Here is a 27,900-nt window from a genome sequence, read left to right on the forward strand (position 1 = left end):
CAGTGGGGTCTAAGTGGTTGGTTTCACTCAGGGATGTTTGTATTTGCTTTCCTTCACTGATGGTTCTCTATGTGTCTGTGTGTGGGGGGTGGGGGGAATGGGAAGCAAGTAGAATAAGATAGGCTTCAGAGAAATAAGGAGTTAAGTGGTACACAAATTTCTTAATCACCCAAATGCCCAAAGTATATGAGACTACGATAAATAAATCAAGAGTAGGATTAATATCTAAATATGTGTACCTGAGTCCTTATAAATTAGAAAACACCTGATGAAAAAAGAAATCATTTATAAAATGTTAAGATTGACAACATAACTGACTCAAATAAAACAAAACTGAAATCTATGCTAAATATAACAACAAAGATTTTAAAAAGATAGAGTTATCTTTTGGAATAGCAGAAGACTATTTATAGGTCATAGAAAATATTATGAGAAATAAATTAGAAGACCATAAGTGTTGTCCATTTATAATAAAGCTATACTTACATTTAAGGAAATATATTGTGAGATAAATCGAATTTTAAAAAAGATAAATTTAAAGATAATTATTAATCTAACAAAAGTATTCACAAATAGGATTTCTCTATGTATCAAGCTCTCCTATTACCTTTAAGATACAATTTGATTTATAACCTAACTTTCCCAGGCATTGGTTTATTACATCAATAATTCCATGATCAATAACTGCTTTACTTAGAAATTCATTAGGAAGCATCTATAAATGGGAAGTTAAAATAATGGCTGGTCCATGTGTCCTATTCCATATACTCAGTAGAAATCTTGTATATGAACATTACAGATATTTCACATCTTGCATAAAAGCAACTTCTCAATCCGTATGTTGGGTTTCTTGCACACAAAGCCTAGTCCCACTCCCATGCAGCAAGCCTCATCATTACTGTATGGAGAGGTGTAGCAAAATGGTAATATATTTTGGCTAGCACTAGTTGTCTAATAGCACAAACAGCTGCCCAGATGACATGGTGAGCCTTTCACGGAGCTAGCCAGCATTCTTTGTTAAAGCAAACTCTCTCTTATTTCTCAGAGCCAATGCTGGTGGCACTATCTCTACAGACATGAACAAAACTTGAAAAGCAAACTTAAACATATTCTCGTAATTCCTCTTCCCCCTCTTAAAAAATCCCAAAGTGGATTTTGGAAAATGTGGGGTCTTACTCCCCAAAGTAAGAGAAGTTCAGACGACACAGGGTTAAAAGAACAAGCGGAGCCCTACCGTACCCAGAAACGACAGAAGGCTCTTCTCCTCTTCGGTGCTACTATCCAACCACTCGGCCACATCACCGGGGGAAAGGAGACTCATTCTCCAGCCAGAAAACTTTTCCATACAGAGCACAATTACTGAATGATGAAGTGGGAAAAGAAAGATACAGCGACTAAATTCTTGGGGGTCCAACACTTAAATTGCTAGCCAGGCTGTAATAAGGAAAGAGAAAATGTGACCCTCCCTCCACTCTGAATTCTGTCTCTGTGACATCAATCTAATACAACGGGGGGAGGGGAAAGAAACGGAGAGGGTTAAAAGAGGGTGATAGAAGAGAAGGGAAGAGAGATTTGTCCTTCTGTCTCTCGGTGTTAAGCTTTAGCCTGAAAGAGAAAGCCAGAATAAAATTGAATAATGATCTGTGTTTAATCAGGAGAAAGCGAAGGAAAATAAAGAATAAAGATACTCAAAGAAAAAGAAACAGGTTCGTACACTGAAGCAGCTTAGATAACCGGACAACACAATAGCTCATCAGTTAAGTAGAGCATATCATCAAACAAAAACAAAGGCAAAAGAACAAATTCAGCATTTTGTTTTGTTCTAAGAAGAAAGGTTTTCAAATTTCCTTTCAGTGAGAGGAGAGAACTGCAGCCTCCTAACCCCCTTCCTGCTTTAGCTGTTTCAACGGCATCCCAGCCCCCTTTACGGAGATTTCCTGCAAGCAAAGGCAGGTTGATAAATCTGTGAATAGGAAGCTCTCATCCCTCCTTTCTTCTCCTCCTCCATTCCTCCCCCCACCTCACATGGCGACGGCATTGATCCACAATAATGGAATCTGGAACTGGCTGCCAACAGCAACATTAAGGATATTACAAGTCCACTTCATAAGGATTCGAGCCGGTGGTCGGAACTTGGGGGCAACTCTGGGCTTCTAGTCAATAGCTCTGTCTTTCTTAGTGAGAAAGAAAAGGAAGTGTGTGTGTGTGTGTGTGTGTGTGTGTGTGAGAGAGAGAGAGAGAGAGAGAGAGAGAGAGAGAGAGAGAGAGGAAGCTGAAATCTAAAAGAAGTAAGAAAAGTGGGCTTGTTGGGATGAAGGTTCGGAGATCCACCAATGAAGCAAATGACTGTCCTTCAACCCTTGCTACACTGTCATTCGTGAAGCAGTCATTTCCAGAGGGATGTTTTATAGGATCTACATTACATATTCACACAGTTTAAGATTATTTCACCTTATTAAAAAGGCCGAGAAAAATCAAGCAGAAGAGATATTTTCAGGGATATATAAATCACTCATATCCCCGTTCTCCGGAGACTGATTAGATTTGTTGCTATAAGAAAACAACTCTTAAAAAATGTAGTTTTTCCTGAATTAGCAAAACATTAGCTCTGTTCTCATGATCTACTCTTTCTTCCTTCCTTCCGTCCCCCCTCCCTCCTTCCTTTCTTTCCTAGTAGTAGTCTGCCATCAGTGAGAGAATTCTCAATGCTTAAACAGTTACTATCTCAATATATCCTGAATCCATACCCTTCTCTCCATGTTTACTTCATTATTCTTCATCTGAACTCTGTTCTCTTTGTATGTTCCCTGAGGACAGGGACCTTGTTTTATATTAATCTTTGCACCACTAGTGTCTAGAGCAGTGCCTGGCACTTAGAAGGAGTTCAATAAATATTTAGTGAAGTTTTGGATGGCTGCTGTAAAAGTTTGAACAACTTTAACATTGGCAGGAGATATCAGGCTGAATATTTTAGGATCTCTTTTTAAGATTAGTCATTTTGACAGATAGTGATTTAAAAGCAGTTGCAGCAAGAGCACCCACTGAGAAAATAGAAAATGTAAAAAAAAAAAAAGGTAGGAATTCATAATATATTTAAATAAGCCTGCATTTTATTACTCAAAATAACTACATAAAATTGAAAAGCAGTGATAAATAAAAGACATTTGTCACAATCCACAGGGTATGCTTGCTTAGCACCTCTCAGCATGATAATCCCTTTGTTATAACTTTAAGACACTATCTCTGCAGCTCCCAGGGTGAAATCATTGGCTTAGAGCACCAAGTTCCAACTTCTTGGTGCGATCTGGCTGCTGATCTTTCTTGGGAGGGGCCCCCAGATTCTCGTTGACTCTGCCACGCTGTACTATTTACCTCACTTCCATGCCTTTGCATGTGTCACTGAAAGTAATCTACACAAGAGCAGGAAAAATTCATGTTTTGGTCATTGTATCCCCACTGTCTAGAGCATTATCTGGCCACAGTAGGAGCTCAAAACTTGTGTTGACTGACTTTGGCACCTCCTGTTTTCTTTTTATCTTACATATCTGACAATATCCAACAGATCCTTTGAGACTCCTCTGAGTCTATCCTCCTTGACACCTTAAGACAGAATTAATAGCTTTCTCGTCCATAATTTGCTATTACTTTATTGAATTTGTTTACATAGTGACTTCCTCCTCTGTATCTTGTGCCTTTAGAAGTCAAAAACTGTTTTCTACTAATTTTAAAAAATTTATAATGCCTAGCACATAGTGGATGATTAATAAATATTCATTGAATGATATATTAGTGAAATTGTGATTCTATATATCAAGATAGATTAATGCTAAAGAATTCCATGTACTCTTGATGTAAAGATCCAAATCATTAGTCTCCAAATCAACTATCAAAATGAAACCTGGTTAAGGAACAAATAAATCTTTCATTGTATTTATTTTATTAAAGAGGAGGCAGTAGAGACAGAAAGTATCAAAATAATCCAATACCATAAATTTGCCTTTTGTAAACAGAGTTAGCAAATGAGGCACCCAAGAGAAAGCGTTGGACTGAAATTTTGTTGTAATATATAAGGCATCACACTGTTTTCCCTCCACTTAAAATCAGAACATAGCAAGAATCAGGCCTCCTTCTGTAAAATGTTCCTTAAAGATAAAGCAATAAAACTTACCCGAAGATGCCACCATTCTATAGTGGGCTATGTATTTTGCTAAAATATGAATCAAAGGCATCAAAATACTGTGAATAGAACTGTTAGAAATAATATTTCACAATAATCTTCTCAACAAATAACCAAATCTCATCCATTTTGGTGGTTTATCGTGCACCTTCCTACATACGTGTAGTTAAGTACTTATTCAACATCTGTTGATTTTATTTTATCCATTATTTTCCTAAAAACATGAAAAGTATCTGGAAAATGCGTGGTGGCAGGAATATGCTTACTATTCCTGATTTTGTTATAGCTGCCTGTCCCATACTTACACTTTCAGATCCACTCATTTAACAACCCTGTAATACAGTTGTGAATAAAAGAGACATAATCTCTGCCCCCACAGAGCATATATATTTTAGAGGGAAGATTCTAGAAGGAAGAGAAAAACAATACACCAGATAAAAAAGTAAAATGCATATTGTGTTAAATGGTGACTAGTGCTAAGGAGAAGAGTAAAGCAAGAAAGGGGATAGGTAATGGCTGGAGAGGTCTGCATTATAGAGGGCAGATGGGAAAGGCACCTTGGAGAGACTGGCTTTTGAGAAATGGGTTGCTGGATTCTCAGGAAGAGGGAAGGAAAACCAGTAAAAAGGCCCAGAAGCAGCAATAGTCAGGAGACCAGTGCAGCTAGATTGGAATGAGCCAGGGGGGAAAGAAACGGTGAGGTCTGTGAACTAATAGTAAGCCAAATCATGTAAAGTTATATAAGGTCTCCGGCTCTTAATTAGATAGGGAGAGCTTTATTGAAATATGTAATAAAATCCAACCTTTTAAGTGGTTTTAAATATATTCACATAGTTGTGCACCATCACCGTAATTTGATTCCAGAACATTTTCATCACCTCAAAAAGAAACCTTGTCCCCATTAGCAGTTACTCTCCATTCCTCCCAGCCTCCAAGGCAACTCCTAATCTAAGTTTTTTCTTTATGAATTTGCCTGTTCTGGACATTTCATGTAACTGAAATCATACAACACGTGGCCTTTCGGGCCTGATTTCTTTCATTCAGTTGTACCCACGTCGCAGCAGGTATCAGCACTTCATTTCTTTTTATGGCCAAATATTCTCCCACTGACAAGACTTTGGGCTGTTCCCACTTTTTAATATTATGAATAATGCTGCTATGAACATTCATGGACAGATTTTTGTGTGGAAGCCTCATACTTGAAAAGGATATTCAAATAAGATGTAATAAGTAATCTGCTTTCAATCCACAGAATTTTAAAATGCTCCAGCAGAATTCTGAGAGCTATTTCCCAGTTTTACAAGCACCATATTTTCCTCCTAATTCATCTGGGATTTCCGTCCTTCTTGAAGAACCCAAACTAGTGACTCGGTGGCTCGTCTCTTGCTCTGTTATTATTGCATACTAGGTACTCAGGAATGAATAAAGGCAGGTAATATATGACGATATATCTTTTCCTAAATTGATAACTAAAGTTGCTAAAGTTGGTGAATATTTTGGGGAGAACAATTTTATATTTTAATACAGTTTCAAACTTAACATAAAGGTGCAAGAAGGATACAAGGAACTCCTATATACCCTTTATCAGATTCACCCTTTATCAGCTTCACCAGCTGTTTATATTTTGCTACCTTTGCTTAATCATTCTCTTGCGTATATTATTAGTATGTATGTACACTGTTTTTCTAAACCATTTGAGAAACTTGGGAGACATCATGCCCTGTACTGCCAACAGCTTTCTGGATATATTTTCTAAAACAAAGGACATTCTCACATATAACCAGGAAGAATGATCAAAATCAGGAAATTTAACACTGATGTTGGCTGATATCTTAAGGATAAAATTAAATATGCCACTTCATGCAAAATCCACTATACAAATTCTATTTTAATATCACACAAAGTTCTTTATTTGAAAAACAAATTGTCTTCAAGCAATGGTGACTGATAAATCACCTGTGCTAATTAAATGCAAGTATAAGTCAAAGTAATAGTAGATATTATATTAAAATAATGTCTATTAAATTTTTGAAGGATTACTATTGAATTTATTAAAATTCGATATACTGTTGTGATAAAGAATTGGAGGTAGGAATAACTGGTTTTCAAAAAGGCAATTAAAGGACAAGTAATGTGATTGCTTTTCCATCTTTATATTCTTTTGAATATGTACAACACTGTCTCAAAGAAGCTTCAAGTATATGTCAAACTATAACTTTTCGTATATTTTAGTGAGGAGGTATTTTACTGTAAGAGGAATAGAGTTAAATCTTCTGAAATCTATAGCTTAACACTTTAAATAGTACCCTAAATACATATATAAACCTTAAACCACTTACACATAAATTATGTTAATGAATACATTCCTACATTGTTTTTCACTTGCCAGAACTGTTACCTTATATGATTAGAGCTGAAGAAACTAATGAAGCTAAGCTGAATTTTCATTTATTTGGACATAGAAAGCAACACTTTTGACATGTGAAGCCACAGAATAACAAGGATGTTAATGTTATAAGAGATACTCTTATTACATTATTATTTAAAACACATATTAGAAGGTGTTTTCATATCCTCCAGTGAAAAGTACCAAAATGTAAAGTAATTTTAAAAAAAGGTAGTAACACTATTATTAAAAAAATAGATGTTCAAGTCATGTGCCAATCAAAGACTAATGGTAGATTCTGTTTAAGGAAGTTGATGACTATCTAGAATGAAAGATAATCAGGTTCCTTAAACACTAAACGTATTCTTTTAAATAAAAAATGTAAAAAAAAAAGGGACAACTGTGGATAATGAACAGAAAACTTCTCAAAAATATCCAGAAAGTGGGCCGGCTGGATGGCTCAGTTGGTTAGAGCACAAGCTCTTAACAACGAGGTTGTCAATTCGATTCCCATATGTGCCAATGAGCTGCGCCCTCCACAACTAGATTGAACACAAGGACTTGACTTGGAGCTGAGCTGCGCCCCCCACAACTAGATTGAAAGACAATGAAAGATTGAAAGACAATGTATTAGTCACTTTCTGGATTCTTTTTTAATTGGAGAATATAGAAGAACAGTGTGTTTTTCCAGGATTTTCACATCCTGGAAAAACACACTGTTCTTCTATATTCTCCAATTAAAAAAGAATCCAGAAAGTGACTAATACATAAATATTCTTGAAAGACTTATTTTTTTTCCTAAAAGGTAAACTTTACAACTAATTTTACTCAAAGTATATGCAATTCTTGGAGTCTATTATTTAGCATACAACACGGTACCAAACAAATAATAGCAACTCCATATTTATTGAGTGGGTAGATAGATGGATAAATCTACACATATAAAATAATCACTGCTATGCAAGTACATTGAAAATCATTAGTGTAAATGCTGCACTAATCTGTCTCTAGAACTAGCAATAATTTGAATATTTGTATCAAGAATAAGAAGAAATCAAATGTACATATACACGTATAATATTCTAGGTAGTCAGTCCATGAACTGCTTTACACGTTTCATCCCATTTACTCTTCATAACAACACTGTGAGGCAGTAGTAACACTTCCCATTTTATGTCTAGGAAAACTAAGGTGTAGAGAAAACTAAGGTTTAGAGAAGTGACAAAGTTATACAGCCAGTCATACAGGGGTTGGGGGTGAGGCACCAGAACTTAGATATTCCTGTTCCTGAGCTCACAGTCTTAACCATATTCCGTATTAGAATTTCTTCTATAAAATTTTTAGATATTTTGGGAGAGGTCAGAGGATGAACAGTCATTAAGTGAGAAGAAAAACTGTTTTCTTTGCTCAGTGATCTGAGATACTACAATAAGGTTAATAAATTGTGTAAGAATCCAAAGATCCCTACAAAATCAGGAAGCAAGATGCTCTAGTTTCCAGTGAAAAGGTATGAAAAGATCAACTTGAAATTCAGAGTACAGACATTTGTTTAATTCCTTTCCACCAGTAAATGATTCTGATGGCCTGTTTTCACAAGTATCCCTTAGCAAAAGGATTTCACCGAGCATTAGTGCAAGTCTTGGCACTTACTAACTGCTCAATATTTGTTAAATGAATGAATGAATGAAAGCATTTTTCCATGGATCCTTACGTTTCAGCAGTGATGCTTTCAGTTAGCAGGAAGAGAGAGCCAAAGGTCTTTCTGCAGGTAATTAATAAATAATAAAACTTTAAATCTCTTAGGAAATTCATTAGTGATGCTTTGGAAAGTAAAATTAGATAATCCAGTAAAAGGATACACAAGGTTAGTATATTGGATAACAAAACACTTAAAACATTCTAAGGGTTTTAGAGAATACTGGAAAGGACAATATTTATATTGTTAATGACTTGTTGAATTTAAGGTTCCTGGTTTTACATCTGTGACTTCAGAGAAATGAAGAAACATCTTAATGCAATGTTATTATGACAGATTAAAAGATAATAAACAAATCATCTCAAGAAATGCCAAAAAGGCCACTGATACATTCAGTACCCCTTCCGATAAGGAAGCTTGGAATATTTGGAACAGATGGACACTTTCTTAACTTACTGAAGGATATAGAACAGAAACCAAAAGCAATATTATATACAAATTTAAAACATTAAAAACATTTTTATTAACGTTAGTAGCAACACAAGGTATGCATTAGCACCACCATTTTTCAACAGGATGTGGGTTCACCAGGGTCTGTTATATGTTACTGGTAGGTTCTAGCTAACGTGGGAAGGCAAGACAAGCAACAACAGATAGAGATATCAAAAAGAAAGAACAATATTTGAGAAAATAAGATGTTTCCATAAGTGAGGATGGCAGCAGGGAACAAGAGTATTTGGTAAGATGATTAGAATAAGAGAAATATACAAAAATTAAGAGTTTCCATATTTACCAGCAACTACCAATCATGGGAGAAAGGATCCCATTCAAAAAAAAAACATGGGAGAAAAGATCCCATTCAAAAAAAACAAAGAGGCCTTTAAAACTGTAAACTAGGGAGAAGCTTATTAGGAAAACTTTAAGATAGTTGCAGAAAAATATGAACCTTTATACATGACAGAGAGGGTATTGTTAGATCCATGGGGAAAAGGGATTGTTCAATAAATAGAGCAGGAAAATATCAATATTAAAAAAGTATGAAAGCATCAAAACCAACTCCTAGTGGATTAAGGACTTAAATGTCAAGAACAAAAATTTAAAACTTCTAATAAAAAATATCTTGAGACCCTGGGATACGAAATAATTTCATAAACAAGAAACAAGAAATATTGATTATAAAAGATTGATATAAAAATCCATATAAAATCTATATAAAATATAAAATCATGAACTTTTGATCATCCAATGACCTTAAAAAACGAAAAGAGTAGTTACAAATTGAAAATATATTCACAATATACACAACTGTTAAAGCGTTACTATCAAGAACATATAAAGAACTCCTATATATTGATAGAAAGAGCACAACCAACTCAATAGAAAAAGGGGGCAAGAGATAAAAAGAATTTCACAAAAGCATTAACATATATACCACAGACTTACAAAAAATGTTCACTATCGCTGGTAATCAGGTTTGCAAATCAGCCATTTCACCTTCATTCCATGACAACAATTAAAAATTCTGACAAGACCAAGTATTAGAACATGGATCCCTTCGGATTTCATATATATATATATTGTTGGTGGGAAAACAGTTTGGCGTTATTTGCTGATGTAGAGCATTTATACACATTAAGACCCAGAAATTCCACTCCTAGGAATACAGCAGAGAGGAACTCGTGCAAATGGATAAAAGCAGAATGAACAAGAACGTTCACAGCCAAGCTGATCCAAGAGCAACACTCTGTTACTGAACCGAATATCCTTCAATGGGAGATTGAATCCCAATACCAAACCCAACCTAAATTCTAACTCTAAACTGGTTTGGTATATTCAAACAATGTTAAAATCATACAGTAGTCAAATAATAAACTACAGCAACAATATGGGCAGGTATTAATAATATAATATTTAAGTGAAGAAAAAGTCCCAAAAGGATATATAAAAACTTGCCCTTTATGTACAGTTAAAAACAACTAAAACTTAGCAATGTATATGAAAGTTAACCCTCCCGCAAATAACTCACACATTCATTGTAATTCCAGTTGAAATATCAACACATATTTTTCGTTTTTTGGCAGGGGATGGAGGACAACTTGATTCTACAGTTCATTTGGAAAAGTAAGTGCATGAGTAAAAAGCCAAACACATTTTGAAAGGAAGAACTAATTAGAGGGAATTTTCTGTATCATAAGAGAAACACATTAAAGTCTGTGGTCATTAAAATATTGTGATACTGATGTAAGAACAGAACAATAGGTCCCTGGAACAGAAAAAGAATCCAGAAGGAGACATGTGGAAATTTATCTGATAATAAAGGGTACTTTCAAATGAGTGTGGAAAGAATAGATCATTCAATAAAAGGTGTTGAGACAACTGGCTATCCAGCTGAAAAAAAAATCTCATTTCACAAAACCAAAAATAAATTTCCGAAAAAGGCCTAATCTTAAATTGAGATAGGCCTTTCTAAGCATGACACAAAAGCCAGAAATTCCAATGGAAAAGAGAGGCAAGACTGAAACACATAAAAACGAAAATCTTCAAATAGCAAAAAAGACACCCTGAATAAATTTGCATGGCTCAATTTAATAGCATCTATCAAAATGTGAAATGCAAACTACCTTTTGATTTCTAGGCACCAATCCTACGGAAATATCAGTCCAAACAACTGGACATCGGTATATGTAAAAAAATGTTTAACACAAATGGCAAAACTGAAAACACTAAGTGCTCATAAGGAGGAAAACAGATAAATCTATCATGAAATAATTAGAGCCTTTAAGGATCTACAGGTGCAATGGAATGAAATGAAATGAAAAGATGTCTTCAATATAAGAAGTCAAGGAAGAGGCGTGGCAACGGTTGTCAAGAGGGATTAAACGACAGGCATTTGGAAAGGTCTGCAATTGAAAAGGCAGATTTGAAAACGGGCAGCAAAGTGTCCTGATGGTGAGAATATGCAACATCTTTGAGGGCCTGGGGCCTCCATAGCGTTCAGGTCATTCTTTGACAGCAAAACAATTTGAGAATGGGTAGGCCTTTACATTTTTAGTTCGGCATTTTTTAATGTTTTTTTTGTTTTTTTAATCCAGGACTGTCATTCATCAGTTGACGATAAATAAGAGGTGGCGTCACATGTTCATCACAGTTAATTTGGCATTAGGATTTGTTCAGCATTGTTTGCACAATTAAACATTTTATTGTGTTTTCCATTATTTTAATAAAAACGAGTGGCAGATTGGAAATGAAAATGCTAATATCACAGAAAAGCATAGGCCTCATAAAACTAGTATTAATTTAATTGCTATAAAGATAAGGGTTGTTAACCATGCCAGAATTAGAGTATCATTAACTTCAAGGAAATTGTCTATCTTCAATTGTGAAGTGGTAGGGAGCACAATTGAGAATCATGTTTATGTAAAGGCTTGGTTGTTAGAATGTGGGTAAGTATGGTACCTACATCCTTGTATAGTCCCCTACCCTCGAGGGTAGCCTGGACCTGTTAATATGATGGGACAGCACTCCCTTGAGGAGGTCGCATTACATGGTAAAGGTGATGACACAGTCACTGTTGTGATCACACTGTGTTACCTTGGGCTCCACCACAGCAGACCAGAGTAAGATTCTCTCACTGGTTTTGAAGAAGTAAGCTGCCATATTCTGAGAGTGCCACAGGACTGGGACCCGACGGTGGCCTCTAGGAGCTGAGAAAGACTCCCTGACCACAGCCAGCAAGAAATCAGGCACCTCGGTCCTCCAAGTGCAAGAGGACTCTGGCTGACATCTTGGTTTTGACCTTGTGATACGCTGAGCAGACAACAAGCTACACTGTGCCTGGCCTTCAGATCTACAACAACTGTGAAATGACAAATGGGTGCTACTGTGAGTCACTAAATGTGTGGTCATTTGTTACACAGCAAAAGAAAACTAATGTAGTACGTTAACGTGAAAACAATGAGTTTGAGTAAAACATCTGAAGCATCTAGGGGAGAAGACTGCTATAAATGAATCCAGAAACAGAACTAAACACATGCATTTTAATGGCTCAGAGCTGGAAGGAAAGGATGGAGGAGGGCAATTTATATGAGAAGAGAGATGTGTTCAAGAGTATGTTAGGTTTGTATTTTTGTAAAGAAAAAAGAAACTGACATTTATTAATTAAGAATCTTCCATTTATTGTGTTGGATACGTCCACATTTCACAGTGATGAAAAAGCTGTTTTGAAATGTTTTATTTTTCTTCAAATACAAGTAATCATATATCCTTTAAAAGCACAGAAATATGCATTTAAAGCAAAATGATATTAAAGCCACGAGTATGGAAAACTCTTACTAAATTTGTATCATGAACTGATTAATAACTATATGTAAAGATTAATGTGCTTGGTATGAGTACATGTATATCTTTATATATAATACAGCAATACATACAAAATATATGTAACTAAAATTTTTTTAAAATTAAGGTATGACTTATGAAAATTAGTGTTTTGTATGGAATGCTCAGAGATTGTGAAAAGCCTTGTTAGTAGGTCTATTATTCCCATAGGACAACATCGTTTTGAAGATGCACATGCAAGCCTGGTTTCTCAAATGCTTTCACAATCTAACCCTTTAAATGACCCCAGATGTAAATCCTGGACTGCATACATAGACTAGACACCTTCCAATATGAGAATAAACATGGCGTCATTTCTCACCCGTTACATACACAAAAAGTACTTTCAAAGAGTATCACACCATCAATCCTACAAGTTTGCTTAGAGCTTTTGGGTTTTGTTTTGTAAGATTTTTTTTCCCCCAAAATGGAGAAATTATAAAAATCAAAATATTTTCTCACACGCTATCATACATTCAGGAAAGTGTATAAATAATGGAACTCATCCCGGTAACCAGCATCTGGATTAAATAAAACAGAACAGAACGCCACCAGCAACCAGAAGCAGCCCCTTACACACCCTTTCCAGTCATTACCCCATAGTGATTATTATCACCATCCTGACTTCTATCACCTCAGATGAGTATGAAAGGTATATAAATGGAATCACACAGTCTTTTGAAACTAACTTTTCATGCTCAACATACATTTGTGAGATTTACCTGTTCTGTTGCTGAAGCAGTACTTTGTTCTTTGTGCTGTGTAGAGTTCCATTGTGTAAGCAAACCTACCCATTCTACTGCTGGTGAACATCGAGGTAGTTTCCGAGTTTTAGCTGTTATGAACATTTTTGTGTAGGTCTTTTGGTGAACCTACATATGCATTTCTATTGGGCACATGAGCAGGAGTGGAATTACTGGGTCACAGAATATTGTTCAACTTTAGTAGATACTGTCAAATAATTCTCTAAAGCATTTATTCGAATTTATACTCCCATCAGCAGTGCCTGAAAATTCCTTTTGTTCTAGATTCTTGTCAACATTTGGTATTTTCTGTTATTCTCATTTTAGACATTCTGATGGGTGTGTAATTCCATTTGGGTTTAAATTTCTATTTCCCTGATTACTAAAGAAATCGAGCACTTTTTCATATACTGAATGGCCTCTTGGATTGCCTCTTTTGTAAAATGGGCATTCATGTCTTGTCTTGTTCTCATGAGTCCATTACATATTATGATTGGATATTAAAACTTAAAATTTTCTCTTTTCAGGCTGTCAGAGAAAAATGTAACATAAGCAACATCTGGACTAAACCTGAAAAGCTTTAAAACAGCTTCTATTCTCTTGTAACACAGGTTTGATAAGGGAAAAGAGATAGAAAAAGTCTACCTTTAAATACTCAATTCAAAAAATAGGCAAAATGAAAATGGGTTTATACTTTCTGATACTGGGAGAAACCTACCAGAAAGCTGTCATTAATCATAGCACTTTATAGCAATAAAATAGGCACACCCTTGAAGCTCACTATTTCGTAATTAAAATTTCATTGTCAGATACATTTTGCAGTTTGTTCACAGGAAGACATACTTCTGAAAAAACTGGTAAATAAAAACTGGTTGGACTTTCCTTTTAAAAAGGACTAGATGAAAGCCTGACTTCTGGTTTTAAAAATCCTTTCATTTAGAAACAAAACAAACATCCTCCCTCCCCCACAACACACCCACACACACAAACACACACACACACACACACACACACACACAGTCCTGAAAATAAAGTGGTGTCATCAAGGATGGACCTAAGCAGTTCTACTGAGGCATATGGATCAACTTGATACACTTCTGGCCCTTTATATTACAATAAACTCCCTCTGCAGAGTATGTTTTGGTTTTGTACAAGCTAAAAAATATTTCCAAGGGAGATTGGTTTTCATTCTTTGTAATGATAGCAGTAACTCCTAGGATATCTTCTTTACAGCAAGTTTTTGGTTTTGTTAATAAAAATGGTTGGCACCGGTTCCAATTAAAAAGAAAAAGCTATGAATATTTTCTTGAAAATTTACCTTTAAAACTTGATCATCAATCAAATATTTACTGAGTCCTATTTTAAAAGATAAGGAAATGAATAAAGCTAAAACTAAAATATATTTCAAAATGTTAGTAATTGTAGCTGTGCAAATATTTACAAGTAAAACGATGGTACTCGTAAACTACAGCTATATTTATAGTTCCAGGAAATTATCAGATGTTTCATTGAATTTCAAGTGGAGGTAAAATGCTTCCAAGATATTCTCAGGATGTATGTTAGCAAATTATATAGAAGATAAAATAAAGGTTTTAATTGATTAAAAATACACCTTAAATTTCAGTTGTGCAAGAGTCTCACAAAAATCAGATCAAACACTAGGAGATGCAATTTCCCAACCATATGCAAAAAAAGCAATTACGTAATCTGTTACCCTTTCTTTGGGTGATTAATAGCCCATACTTTGAGAAAATCCTAAGGAGAAATATTCCATAACCATACTGGGCAAACTCTTAGAAATGAGCTCTCTACAACAAGCTCTTGGTACACAAAAGATAATTATCCTTCCCTTTCAGTCTATGTAGTCACACAGGCCAGATTTTTTAGTGGCTCTTCCTACACTCACTTTGACACATTGATTCCTTTTTTTCCCCCCTGAAGGAAATAAACTATTTCACTTATTTACCTGATACTATATTCTACGTGCTGGAAAAAGGAGTTATTGGAGTAGGGAAACAAGCACTGTAACCTTCTCCTGACTCAAGAGACCAAAAATCATATCAACTACACACAACACACTTGAAGTATAATTTAGCAAAAAATTTACAAACCCGAATATTAAGTGAAAGAATATCCTGTCTTTCTAGTCTTCATATTAACTAAGGGTTGTCTCTATGAATAGTTAACTATGCAACAGTGCTGTCAAGGTTTTCGAAGTTACTCCACAATCTTTGGAATTACAGGTAAGACATCAGAGTTAGCAACTTGTCCAACAGGTAGGCTCTCCTAGGTGACACCTGATCCTGAATGACACCTGCGTGATCCTGGCGGCTCAAGTTGCTTACTTACCACAATCTGCCATAAGAAAGAGCATAGAACCAGGTAATTTTTCTTCTTCAAAAAATAGGACGGCACTAACCTAAACTAACTTTTCAAGTTGCTATTTCAGAAATTCACTTATTCATAAAGTACTGAAAACCTGAGCATGACAGAAATGTGAAGTTAGAGTCAAATTATTGATAAGAACTCCTCACTGGCTCCCTCTCCATGTGTTTAAGTTCACGGTACTAATTCAGCTGAATGGTGAGGTCTAAGGAAGGGCCAGGAGGGCACCAGAGAAGATAGACTTTCATCTGAATTTTAATGACTGACTCAGTAATTCTCTCATACTTGTCAAGTATGTACAAAGAAAGTATTCTCAGTGGCAATGCTTAAGCTTCCAAACACAAGCTGAGATCATACCCATAATTAAATGTGGAATTTTGATAGGCTGAATCCCCATCAGCACTTAAAACAAAACAAAACAGACAACTATAAGGATTCATATTGCTCAGTCATGACTCATTTTCTTGAATCAATTCACTAGGAAACAACAAGACACAATCAATTCTCTCCCTTCTCTGCAATAAAGAATTAGATACTTGAAGAAAGTTTATGTAGCTGAAGTGTAAGAATCTGATGAACCTTATTTCACAATAGTCACCTGCTTCTTCACCAAAACTGACATACAGAGAATTGAAAACAAGAACCCCACGAACAACCACTAGAGGACGTGAAAGAACAGAAAGAAAACAATGAGTCTAACTTTTCCTCATTAGATGCCACTGAAGGTCAAGACTGGAGCAGAAAGGGAAACACAACCATGTTGTCTACATAAGGATTCCCAGAGTTTTGAGTGGATAATCAGGTAATTTTTATGAGTAAAGAATACAACTGACAACTCAGAGTGTTTTACATGTCCAGCCTCAAGACCCGGCCCCCGGCCTGCGTTGTTTTCACTTTTGTTTGAAGAGATTTCATTCTTACGGTATTAACTGGGGTACAAAACACAGAATTATACCCAAGAGGTGGAATTGCAGCAGGAAAGGAGATGTGACACCTCCTTTGAATGAGAAAAAAGTTTTCATCAACTGTAGCCAAACTATTATCACAAAAATGTCATAGCTATATTGCCGAGCTCTTAACCTTCTTTGAGAATTTAATATACCAACTGTATTTATACGGAGTTATATACGTGTATATATATATAGTATATAATTTCATGAAAAAAATTTAAAGAAAATTATCAAGGAAAAAAATCATGAGTAGTTAAAATGGGCCTGCTTTCAAGAAAACACCAGTCACAAGAAAAACTTTTCATGTACATAGAAGAGTTTCTTCTTTCATGCCACTCATTTCACTCTACTATTTAAAATTTGTGTCTAGTCACAAAATGGGTCCTTTATTGTTGCTTTTCTCTAACACAGAAAACAATCCTGCATAATCTGACACTTTTATTCAAGAGAGAAAAAGGAATGTGTTTCCTTCTAACATGGTAGTAAGTTTTATAATGGTTAGGTTGTTTAATAAAGTGATTTTTTTCAAATTAGGTCAGTAAACTACCAGCAACAATAGATTAATGACTTCTTATTGTTTCTGACATAGGGTAATATACTCAGGCCAAAGGTCCCCATCCACCTATCTATCTATCTATCTATCTATCTATCTATCTATCTATCTATCATCTATCTATCATATGTACACATAATATAATACACATACATATCATGGCAGTCCTTTCCATACTCCAAGCAGGATAAGAGATGAGAGAGAAACCTAAGTCTTGTTGCAATACAACATGAACACTGTTAAGCTGGATAGAGCCTTATGACCCCATTTTGACAGCCATCAGTCCTCTTATAAACAGTGTGCTTAAGTAATGGATTCTACTGTAAGACAAACAGTCTCTTGTTTCCTACTGGGTGGAGAATGTACTTTGTAATTTGGTTTCTGATAGCCGAGAGCAATAATGAAACGTACTGCTATTCCTTTATTCCTTATAACATACTGCTCATCCCACACAGCCTCGCAAATCACAAGTGTACTTACACAGACCCAGTTGAAAACTGGAATGAACAGGTCAAGCTTTAACACAAAAGGACAGCATTACTTCGGTGTGGTTATAGCCAAGTCAAGTCAACTCGTTCCCAGGAGTTGCAAAGAGCCCTGACAGACCCTCTGACAGTGGCTATCTTTACTATTTAGCTCACGAGAATAGTGTGGCCTCTCTCAACCCCACAATGGTCTCCAGAAAAATGGAAAGGGCAGCAACCTTTCTTAGGAACTAAATGAAAATGTATGAAGACAGATGTTCACTGTCTTTTGTGACTCTCAAGACTCTCCACTTAAGTCATCCTTTAACACAGAAGTCATGAGGTGAAGTAACAGAGGACCCGTATAAATGGAGAGAAACAGAGCTGAACCATCGGTAAGGAAGCGATTGATCCAAACAGTGGGGTAATTTTTAAATGTTATCTTAAATTTTTAAAAAACAAACAGAGAGAAGGCTGAATATGGGAAGATTTTTTGCTTCCAATATATAGATAGAAGTTACAAAAATGGACATTAGCATCTAGAAAAAAACTTTATTAATTATACAGAAAATTGTTAAGTCCTAAAGTCTTTAAAAGAAATTAAAATCAACTTGAGTTATAATTTCATATAGATATTCCGAATATGCCACAGTTACGCAATTGTTTATGTAAAAGCAGCATACAAACTATAGTCATTTTCCTTAACTGAAAACTTTTTTTGTCTTCTATAAATATTTTGCTATATATTTTTGCTGTTGACCAAGAGCATGCTATCAGTATGATTTGATGACACCCGCCCCCATTATCTCCTCTCCATAGATTTCAATCTAGGTTTATGATGCTTTTGGTCTACTTAGGCAATAATCCATGGTACCTGAGACCTGCTGATACAGTACAGGTAGAAAAAAAAACACCCACAAAACCTAGTGTAACTGATTCTGCGAACAAAATAATAAACTGAAAATCAGGAGATCTAGATTTTCACTTCGATTCTGTTCCTAACTGTGATCTTGAGCAAGAATTAAATCCCTTAGACCTCAATGTTCCCATTGAAAATGGAGAGATTGGACTTTACATGATCTCTAAAGTCTCTTTCTGAATTAACTTTCAGTGAGCCAATCAGTTAAAGTTTCTAACTTGTCATCTAGTGGCAGAGGACATTAAAAGCCTACCTTGGGCAGAAAGAACAAGCAGAGTTCTCATTTGAATGCCCTTATTGTTGTCTATGGAGCCAACCTGTTAAAATTTCCAAATGACACAGATTTATTCTGAGCTACTAAGATTCAGTCAAGGCTGTTAGAATCTTACTCGTGGTCAATATATTTTGTCTCCCTCAGAGATAAAAGATCTGTATCCGCTCCCAGGTATCTTAATATTTCATAAAGAATTTTGGGGATGATCCAGAATAAGAATCCACTTCATCTTATTAAAAGAACAAATAAATGTTGCAGTGTTAATATTTTGCTCCGATCATTACCCTTTTAATTGGTCTGCGCTTCTCTGATGCCTATTTCTGTGCTGGATTCCTGTCCTGGAATGCTGACAGCCACAACACAATATTCCTGTGACCTCACAGTAATGAAAACCACCCTATTTTTTTTTTTAAGCCAATAATCACAAAGATAAACAGCCACTGCATCTGTGTAATTTTTAAAACGCCACACTCCCTGTCAAGATATACAAACTTTTTATTTCAGTCTCAGACGGACTCGAGGAACTCTTACCTGGGGTCTGCATTCTGGGAAGTTTCTGCGTGCTGCTAACATGATCCTTCCGGCATGCCCGTCAGAAACTCAGAACACTTTGCACACCGTACTCCCTCTCTCCCCCCGCCCCCTTCTCTCTTTCGCTCACTCTCTGTCTCAGACAGTTTGGAATGCAGAAAAGCCAGAGCCAATGCCAGTCAAGCTCAATTCTTTTCACCCCCCCACCCCCAGTGTTTCTGCTAGAGAGCGCTAAACAATAGCCACCCTTCCTTACTCACTGCGTCTCTTTCACAGCACTGAGCGCAGGCAATCTGCTTCAGAAGGAACGTGACTTACCAAGCTAGATTATTCATTTTTTCCATCCCAACGGGGCAGAAGGGTGAATGTGTGCATCTTTGTTATAAGAAGTGATTTTTTAAAATCAATCTATTTCAAAATCTGCTCTATTTTAAGGGACAGCAAAATAGAACAAATTTCAGAGATTCTTATTTTGAATATTCTTATGCTGAATTAAAATACAAACTTTTCAAAGTACAAAAACCAGGTAAATATCTTACAGCTGATGTACAGACAGAGTGTGTTCACACACACACATTACTATTTTAGATTCCTTACTCAGTAGATCGCCTTATCACAGAGGAAATATTTTAAATTTAGAAAAGAAAACTTTTATTTCTCTAAAACCATTCATTCCGTACGTAACCTAGAACTTCATTTTAAAAATAAAGAATCAAAAATTAATTTTATAAACTGAGTGGCTCTTAACGAGTTAAATAAACTAAATGTGAAGAAATTATGTATAATACTTTTCTCCGTCATCATTTTAATTAGTTTTAAAATCAAACATATTTCCAGGGTTGTTTTTTTTTTTTTCTTCATTCCAAAAAAGGAAGGCAGGTCAGTGATGTCATCTTTATTATTGGTATGATGACCTAACATTATGCAGCTGCTCAGTTGCTGAGGTTAGCATGTCAGGACTGATCAATTAAAAAATTCACAGTCTGAATCACTGAGCAGGCTCCACCTGCCACTTCAGACAGTGGAATAGGATAGACAGGAGAAAACCACAGTACCAATCTGTTATCTACCATTTAACAAATGGCTGATGGAAACACATATATTCTCTATATATGTATGTATGTGTATATATGTATTCCATGGAATACATCTCTGACACACTATTAGAAATACATATTTACACATATTATGGATATACCTGTTTGAATGTATGTATATCCTTTAGCACCCTTTTTTCCCAACCCTTTTTCTCCTCAAGTCACAATGATTTAAAGTCTCCTTTAATTAAGTCATACTTTGTTTTTGGTTATCTAGCCTCATCTTCCTTGAAGAATTATAATGCTCTATCTAACACTGCAGTTTCCTCTGCCCTTAATTTTGGTTTCCTATTTTTATTTAAGATGAACTACTTTAAACCCTATCGCTACTCAAATAAGAATCACAGGGGAAGAAAAGTTGTAGAGAAAGGAATAAACCAAGGGTTTATGAAAACTTACAGACCACAGATTCCCACCCTGCCTTATATGGATCAAAACACCAACAACTCCACCCTCTTCTCACCAAAGATAATACAAAGCTTCATCATTATCAGTGTTATTTATAATTGACCTTAAATTAGGGCAAAGAACACTGAAATTATTTTTAGTTGATATGCCTCAGAATAATCCTAAGAAATAGCGTATGATTTCCTTAACTCTATCCAAGAGTTAGAACTAAGAACAGTGAGCCTGGGTTACAAGAACAGGGAGATTTCCACTCAATAAAAGGAAGCAGAGCTATTAGAAACAGCTTCTGCAGGGGCTGCCTGGAGCAACTCCCCACCTCTTCCCACCTAGACTGACTGGACCCCCGAAGAATATACTATCGTGCAGCGGAGCTCAGACTGTGCCCTTGAACATCTCTGGGGCGCAGATGAGAAAACAGAACAGTAAGCTTTTTTCCCAGGTGACTGAAAAAGTTCCCAGATATCATTTTCTCAAGTGTGAGTTTTGTTCTTAAATATACTTAAACATCTTTAAGAATATTCTTAAATAAACTTTAAAGAGGGCTAGGTGGTTCCTAATTCAAATCAATAATGATTTTCAGGTATCTGAAGATTAATGATAACAGTAATCTATTGTGTTCTGCAAAACAAAAAGCACTTCTACTGTTTTAAGCTTTCCAGCCTTGGTGTTGTTACTTCTCTGACTGGAAGTCCCTTCCTTGCCTAGTCTGCCTGTCATATTCTTATTTAGCCTTTAAAACCCAGACTTAAATTATTTCCTTAGTGTGGTTTAACTTATTTCCTATCCAGAGTTGATTACATTATCTGTACTATTTTTTTTTTAACCCTGTGCTATTCTTTTTTCATAGCCCTTCCCGTTACCTAACAGGCTATGTACTGATGTTTAAGGCCCTTTTCTCCACCAAAATGTGAGGAAGATGGGGGTGGGGGCGACATGGTATTGTCTCATTTTCAGCTTATCCCAGAGCTTGGAACAATGCCTGGCATTAGTAGGTTCTTAATAAATGATAAATGGATGGATGGATGAAAGAATATATTTCACTTACCAAACCTTTTGCGAGTATTTAGACTTCAGAGTACTTTAGAATACCTTCAGGTACCATAGTACATCCATTTTCTGATGCCAGAGTCTAGCACTACACATGTCACGTGGTGAAACAAGAGCATAAAAGAGCTTATCGCAGGTTCGCATGGTTTTAAGTCACTTAACTGAAGCCAGGAGAATTATATATTAAGGGAAGAGAGTCATTTCATCATTTACCCAATTGGGACCTACTGTAATCGGTGGTATCCTGATCCACAGAAGGGGCTTCTCAGAGTAATTTTCACCATCTGTGAACCCACAGCCATGTGCTGTGCCACTGTGACAAGGAAATTCAGCTTCTCAGGTAGAGAAGGAAGAGACTGATAAAATCTTAATCTCCTCCAACACTAGGGAGTTCCCTACGAAGCTGGAGAAGCATGTTTAAATGTTTTACCCTTTAGCCATTCACTCAAGTTAGAAAGTGGCTGAAATCTACGTCCATGCAGAAAATCCCTCCTTGGTTGGGAACAGCCTCAGAGATTCTGAAGGAGTTTTGAACTACTGTATTGAATCACACAACTAGAACACTCAACTCAGCACCCAGCATGTTCACTTTGGATATGTGAGGTCACCTAAGCCATTTTATTTCTGCAAATAATCACCATGTTGTAATTATCTGGTTTCACATTTCTCTATAGAGAGTTGGGTAGAGTTGTCTTGACTGATCCATCACACGTAGTCATGATCCAGCAATGTACTTAATACATGATGGTATTAGGTTGAACTACATGAAAATGCCATTTCAAAAATAGTGAAATATCAGCAATGATCAAATGAATAATAACAAAGATTCAAACATCCAATGATGATTGTTAAGGCCTCTTCCAGTTCTGGAATTTCATGACATAATTCAAACACAAACAAGAAAAGCAATCAATTTCAATGCTTGGTTACCTTGTTAAACTATGGTCCTCTTATATACTCGTATACTAACACAGCACACTCTGTTCTTGTTCGTCTTGGAACTTAGCACACTTGTAATTGATCCCCATACAGGATGTCTACCTGCATCTCATCCCCGTGCCTGTAAGCTCCTTGGTGGCAGAGACTACACCTGCCTGTTCACTCCTGTATCATCAGTGCAAAGTATAGCAACTGCCAGATAGTTAAGTGCTTAATAAATATTGGTTATTAAACCAATAGCTTGGAAACTAGTATGAGTAGACTCCTGAAGGCTTTGTCTATGTGCTTACAAATTCAGTATCAACAAACATTGGTTTTGTTTCTAAAAGATTAGGATAACATTTTTCTAGTTATGAATCAATCAAATAGTCTCTTTTGTAGATTTTGAAAAATAAAGATAGCATATTTCCCTCTTACCCCTTGCAAAAGTAATTACGGAATTTGGACTTTGGTACAGATGCAGACGTCAATGTGAAAATCAAAGGGCACCAAAAAAAAATAATAAGCTAGCTGCATTGCATATAATTAAAAATGACTTGCACATTTTATTTCTTACCAAACTAATAAACAAAAAACCCTGTTAATACCTATCTTCTTCTCTTGCAAACTGAAAAATATCTCAAAAGCAGTCAAGCTGTATGTGTGCCTCCTCTTTTGAACAGCAGATGGTCAGAAACACAGCTTCTTCCAACCATAAACACAGTTTCTTTTAAGGGCTCTCCCTACGCCAGATTGGTGTTCTGATACCGTGATCTTCCCATCATCGCATTCCTTTTAGAGTTCACATTAGAAAAGAAAATCACTGTGTATGATTGGAAGGACAAACCCCAAAGTCACCCACTTTTTCAGAAATGCCTCTGAAATTTTAATTTTTATTTAATTTTATTTGTTATGATGGGATCACAACACACACACATACATACACGTTTCTCTTCTGACAAAAACACATTATAAAGACTAGAAGATGTTAGTCACGAGGGTTAGAAAAGTACGTACTTACAAGAGTCTAGAAAAGGCACATGTCAAAAAGTGGCAATTATGACAGCCACACAAAGTTTTTAAAATGTGTGGCTAAACGTTAGAGCTTTACCTTACTCTCCCAGCTAAGATGACTGAGTAGTCTGCATTTCCTTACCTGACATGGCAACGGGCACGGAGGAAGCATTAAAGGGAACAGACAAAACCAATCAGTCACCTTCCCCATATAATGCAGACAGCACATCAGTTTCAGTAAAAATAAGTCATTAGGCATTTGTTTTTGCCTTAGTTTTAAAAAAATAGGTGCAACTGTGAGTTACTGTTTCCATAAAGTCTACTTAGAAAAAAGCACAGATGTTCTGGTAGTCATCAAAATACTAGGGCATACTGCAGGTACAGTTCACCTGGCTCCATTTCCATTATTCCCTTACAACTAACTGAAGCAAGCTAAAATCTAGTAGAACTCCAAGAGATAAGTCGAAGCATTTGAAAAAAAAAATTAGAAAATTCTAACAGCAGTTTCCTAGAGCACAGAGTTTTAAAATACACAACCTTGGAAATAAATACTATTATTTTGCCCATTTACAGATGAGGAAATGGAGACACAAAAAGGTTTGAGAGAGCAACCTGCCTCAGGTCAGAGTAGTAGGGCCAGAATTCAAACCTCATTTGGCCCCGGAGTACTTTCTCTTCACCACGATGGTATATCAAACTAAACTACTTCTCCAAATTTATCTTCAAGTGGCATTTTGGGGTTACTGATTTTTCTCTTCATAGCCTTTTGTATTTCCAAATTTTCTATCAAATTATTAATTTTATAAAAGAGCTGGCATATTGCTCAAGATCAGGTTTATCAGCAGCTGGGGCAGCAGCTTTCCTTCAGTATGGATAAAGCCAGATGTCTGGAAACATGTATCCGCTAGAACAATGTGCTGAATTTTCAAAAGGACTACACTCATGCTTTTTCATTTATTTCAGCCACTGGAGACAGCTATATTCCCCAGAATCTGAGAGGCAGCTCCTGACTTGAAAATGTTCATTTTGAGTGATAATGTGTGAACATTTTCTTAACATCTGGGCCCTAGGATATGCGGGAGAGGGAGTTCCTCTTATTTTATTTTACTTTTTCCTCTTTTGCAGAGAATCAATGAGGAAAGGAGAAGGGAGATATTCTCCGTAGCTTGGCCCCAAACTATGTGTTCTTAGGAAGAAATCCAATTCAAGAGCGAATGAGGGGATCTTTTCTCAGTTCTGTGGCTATTCTTCGCCTCTTCCATTTTCAACATACTTAATATTAAATAGGTCAATGAATTTACTCAAATCTTATTCTCTGTATAAAGATTGAAGTAAAAACAAAAACAAAACAAAACAACAACAAAAAAACAAACCTACTATTACAAATGTATATTTGGTCTTTGGTTTGTAAATATTCCATATTTTTTTCTGTAAGAATATCATCCCTTAGTTAAACCTTTAAAAATGATGTTCCTGATTTTTTTAAAAGTAGAAAATCCATTCCCCAAAGGGAAACTGAAGTTCTTAAGCAAAGGGAAATTTAATCTGTGATAGTTCTACCCATTACTTCTGAACCATTAGGATGGTGATAGTAATAAAAGCAAGACCCTTTTTTCAATTATATTCCAGGTTCCAAGAGGGCAATCCTCTCCGATTTTATGATACCAGTCTTATTACATTTTCATTTCCAATATTACATTTCAAAGTACATTTCCCCCTATTTTTTGAGAAGGGTTATTTTTGAAAGTTCCTATGTAATGACATGAGAGTTTTTTCATTTTTAAAAGTTGAGATAAATGATCCTCCAATCAGTTAAAGCCAAGTTTAAAAAACTGTGGACATGGAAAAACAGCTCCATAAACTATCACTTTTAGTTCTAGAACATATCAGTAAATATAAAAAATAACTTTCAAAAGGTTAAAACTTCCTTCTAAATTTCTGCACACACAGTAAAAAAAAAAAAAAATTATAGTTACCCAAAAAAGCATTCTGTGTCATGCTTAAGAAATGAATAAGATATTCTCCCAGAAGAGGCAAAAGTAATGGTACAAAAGGCACAGAATTATGGACAAGGCACATAATCGATTCACGAAAAACTCCAAAACAGCGATCCAACAAAGAAACATAGCGCAGTTCAGCAACACAAACACTGCATTCAGGGCTGATTAACTGTTTGCTTTGAAAACAAGCCAAATTTTTATGTTTATCACAAGGGATAACATATTTTTCCCTTGGCAATAAAACATGATATCTAAATTTATTACTGCTGGAGCCAAAGACAAAAAATATCACTACCAATGAAAAACTTGAAAATCGTCTATAAGAGATTTGTTTCAGTAACATTAGTGATGTAATTCCAATAAAAAACAAAGAACTTGGTTTTCAACATATTCAAGAACTATGATTATGTGACCGTGGATTAAAGAACATTAACCTAACTTCCCGTAGTGGTTACTATTAACAGACAAATCTTCCCAGGATAAAGTTTGCATGTGGCTTGTCTGTTTGAACTAACTTAATACTAAATAATGTATCTAGCATGCTAATCTTAGAATGTCATATTGAGAGGAAACAAAAATAAGTGAAAAATAGCTATATTTCGGGGAAGTCTAATGTTTGAGTGATACTTTCTAGGTGACAAAAATTGAGAGATGAAAGAGATGAAGGAATCTGCTAAGGACACAGTCATTGAGGATTACAGGCAGAATCACACTCCCACCCTTAGGTCTCTCAAGAGGCCAACCAGAGAAATAAGAACAGGGATCTGTGTACTGTCTTTAGAGGCATCCTTTTCCCCCTCATGTCAGGAAATAAATACAGTGCTTTCTATCTCATTGGCAAGAGGAAATCAGGCCACAACACTGATTTTAAGAACATAGTTTTGTCCTTACAGTCTTTCAGGCTTGAATTTGTAAAATTTGATTATTATGGACCACACTTTATCCTTGTACCATCAGTTGTTGCATAATTTAAATTTTCCCCTACAAAACATTGAAAATTTTCTAAAACTTTCATGATGCGTATTTAAAATTTTACATCATGAAAAACATGAAGTTCAACAGAATACGAATTGGAAAATGCTGACAATATATTGTGCATTCTTGTTCAGTGTTTAATGGGACTCACTATTGCGTGCTATTAAGTGCCAAGCATGTTCTTTGGAAAGAAGTTCTCTGAACAATTCATGAAGCTGCATCTTTAGTAAACAAATTTCATTCATCACAATCTTTCCTATGAACGCCAATAGTAACAAACACCTACGTATTCTGTTTTTATATTTTTAAAGAGATGACTACACTTGTTTTGCACTAAATAACAGTAAAACAGACAACTTTACTAATGAATTTATTTTTGTAAGGGCAGAAGAATAGAACTACTGTTGGTGTCAGAGGACCCAGCGTACAGAGCTCTGCCTCTTGCTCACCATTCCACACAGGTGAAAGATCACAGTGTGTAAGAGAACTGGCCTTAGGGCCAGATTACCAGGTTCAAATACCAGCTGTGCCATTTACTACTTGCAGGGTCTTGGAAAAGCATTGCCTCAGTTTCTTTAAATATATTTTTTTAAAAATAACAGGGATAATTAATGATTGTACCTAGCTCATAAGGTTGAGTAAATGTCTTGCAAAGTGCTTAGAACAGCACCTAGCACAAACCACTATGTAAGCATTTGTGGAGCAAAAAGTAGTATTCTGTATGTTTGGGGGAGGCGGACTATAAAACAGTGGGAATGGGGAATGAGAACAATTTTTATATTTTATCCCTCAAAAAGCTTACCTCTTCGCTATAAAAATCTTTACAATGTCTTCATTTACCACGACTCACAAGTTATTGTCACCTCAGATTCTCTGAAATCTTTTCCTTTTCCTTGCATTTATAGAAATGTTTGATTCTTTTACCAGAGAACACTTTCAATGTGTTCACTGCATAGTCCAGAATACACCCCACTGCAACTACAATC

At 35.7% G+C, this 27,900-nt stretch overlaps 1 protein-coding gene across 10 annotated transcripts in view; it reads right to left on the reverse strand.

Moving 5' to 3' along the window:
- Positions 1-27,900, reverse strand: part of RASAL2 (RAS protein activator like 2) — a 271,042-nt gene that overhangs the window by 91,511 nt on the left and 151,631 nt on the right. For 2 of the 10 annotated variants that reach the window (XM_081027006.1, XM_081027017.1), the window contains exon 1: positions 19,456-19,741. The exons of 6 other annotated variants lie outside the window; for them this stretch is intronic. In XM_081027006.1, the coding sequence (XP_080883132.1) occupies positions 19,456-19,468 (13 nt within the window). In that variant the 5' untranslated portion in view covers positions 19,469-19,741. Of the gene's footprint in view, positions 1-1,239; positions 2,090-19,455; positions 19,742-27,900 lie in introns of those variants that run through there. 2 more of the 10 variants (XM_081027014.1, XM_081027008.1) reach the window with 2 other exon arrangements.

Source organism: Rhinolophus hipposideros (assembly GCF_964194185.1).
Source record: "Rhinolophus hipposideros genome assembly, chromosome: 19".
Classification (NCBI taxonomy): domain Eukaryota; kingdom Metazoa; phylum Chordata; class Mammalia; order Chiroptera; family Rhinolophidae; genus Rhinolophus; species Rhinolophus hipposideros.